At 53.7% G+C, this 2,154-nt stretch overlaps 1 protein-coding gene across 1 annotated transcript; it reads left to right on the top strand.

Annotated features, from left to right (window-relative positions):
• Positions 1-422: 422 nt before the first annotated feature.
• Positions 423-842, top strand: LOC136557115 (heterogeneous nuclear ribonucleoprotein 87F-like). Its single transcript, XM_066550712.1, has one exon. The coding sequence runs from the start codon at positions 423-425 to the stop codon at positions 840-842; it is 420 nt and encodes a 139-aa protein (XP_066406809.1).
• The last annotated feature ends 1,312 nt before the right edge of the window (positions 843-2,154 follow it).

The raw sequence follows: 2,154 nt of genomic DNA on the forward strand, positions 1-2,154 counted from the left end.
CCGATGGGTCGCAGAGCAAGCTCGGCGCCGCACGGACAGCACCGGGTGAGCCTCGGCTCCGATCAGCGCCGGCCCCGAGAGAGGAGAGGAGAGGAGAGCCGTGGGAACAGCCGGGCCCAGAGACCGCCGGGGACAGGAGGATGGGCGGGAGCCTCCGAGGATGGGAAGGAGCCGCCAGTGGTGGGGGGAGCCGGGAGGGAGGGGAGGGAGAAGGAGGGATGGGAGGGAACAGTAGGGATGGGAGGGAGCCGGGAGAGATGGGAGGGAGCCGGGAGGGATGGGAAGGAGCCGGGAGGGAGGGGAGGGCGCCGGACAGGATGCGAAGGAGCAGTAGGGATAGAGGAAGCCGGGAGGGATGGGAGGGGGCAGGCGGGATGGGAGGGAGCCGGGAGGGATGGGAGGGATGGGAGGGAGCAGTAGGGATGGGAGGGATAGGATGGAACGGGAGGGATGGGATGGAACAGGAGGGATGGGAGGGATGGAACAGGAGGGATGGGAGGGATGGGATGGAACGGGAGGGATGGGAGGCATGGGATGGAACGGGAGGGATGGGATGGAACAGGAGGGATGGGAGGGATGGAACAGGAGGGATGGGAGGCATGGGATGGAACGGGAGGCATGGGATGGAACAGGAGGGATGGGATGGAACAGGAGGGATGGGAGGGATGGAACAGGAGGGATGGGAGGGATGGAACAGGAGGGATGGGAGGCATGGGATGGAACGGGAGGCATGGGATGGAACAGGAGGGATGGGATGGAACAGGAGGGATGGGAGGGATGGAACAGGAGGGATGGGATGGAACAGGAGGGATGGGAGGGATGGGATGGAACAGGAGGGATAGGCGGCATGGGATGGAACGGGAGGCATGGGATGGAACGGGAGGCATGGGATGGAACAGGAGGGATGGGATGGAACAGGAGGGATGGGAGGGATGGGATGGAACAGGAGGGATAGGCGGCATGGGAGGGCGCCGGGCGGAGAGGCCGGCGCTGTGCCGGTGTTGCGGCGCCCTCTGGTGGGGGCGGCGCGCAGTCGCACCCCGCGCTCGGCAGGCGCTGGGTGTGAGCAGCCCCGGAACCGCCGCATCGCAGCAGCTCCGAGCCCTTTCCCAGGGCCTGATGCTCGTTACTGGAAAGGCTCTGCCTCTCTGCTCTCTTAGAAATAATCAAGCTCGGCTCTTATATGAAGCACAACAATTCGAAAGGAGCAGACCACACTCATATCATATGTCTCTGTGTATGTGGATGTTATTAGCTCATGGCTCTGTATTGCAAAGCTGTTGTCTTGTTTTGTTTGTACTAATGATATGCAATATACCATTATTATGATATTGCTGCAGCTCTAAGGAAGAGTGACACTGACAGCATTGAAATTAAAGGTGCCAACAACACCATGATATCCACAACCATGTGGGCTGCTTTGGCCCTCTTCACCTAACCCTTTCACATTTGTATATTTTTTACTCCCAAATCCTTCTCTTAGACTGACATGGTGATATTTAGAGGGTATCTCTAATAATGGGAAAAAGAATAGAGAGGAATGAAGATAAGATTTCATCTCTGATGAAACTTTTCTTTAATAAATGTTGGATCAGATATGGGATAAAGGAGCTTCATAGAGCTCCAAAGGGAAAGGAATGAGGCAGGGAGCAATGAAGATGCAGATGTCCCATGGGGAGATTACTAGAGAGAGATTCTGACATACTGCATTGTGGAGGAGTTAGTAAAGGGAGAGATCCTCACATTAGCTCCCTTCAAATCCCTTTGGCTCACAGTTAGAGTCAGGAGCAATCAAGGAAATGCCAGTGAAACTTCTTCCTCTGACTCTCCATCAATGCATCTGCTTAACTGCTTTATCTGATTATTGATAGCCTGCAATCACAACTATCACTCTTCTCAAGTTAGAATAAAGAAACATTAACCCAGATCATGGTACATAATGCAGACCAGTTTATTACAAATTAAGGCCGGAATTCAGACAGTTCTACTTTTGTGAGCACTAGAAACTATTTGTTTCCCAATGGACTTGCTTAGAGCGTGCATCAAATAGAGGACAAAACAAATTCATGGTAGGTTGTGAACATCTGCATTAGAGAAGTATTAGATGTTGAACGTCCACCATTTTTAGGCCAGTTTGGTTTATTGAATGCATTT

This window comes from Molothrus aeneus, chromosome 5, assembly GCF_037042795.1.
Source record: "Molothrus aeneus isolate 106 chromosome 5, BPBGC_Maene_1.0, whole genome shotgun sequence".
Taxonomy (NCBI): Eukaryota; Metazoa; Chordata; class Aves; order Passeriformes; family Icteridae; genus Molothrus; species Molothrus aeneus.

What these genes read in the sequence shown, in the direction of transcription:
- LOC136557115 (XM_066550712.1), top strand. Translation starts at nt 423, where the DNA reads ATGGGAGGGATAGGATGGAACGGGAGGGATGGGATGGAACAGGAGGGA.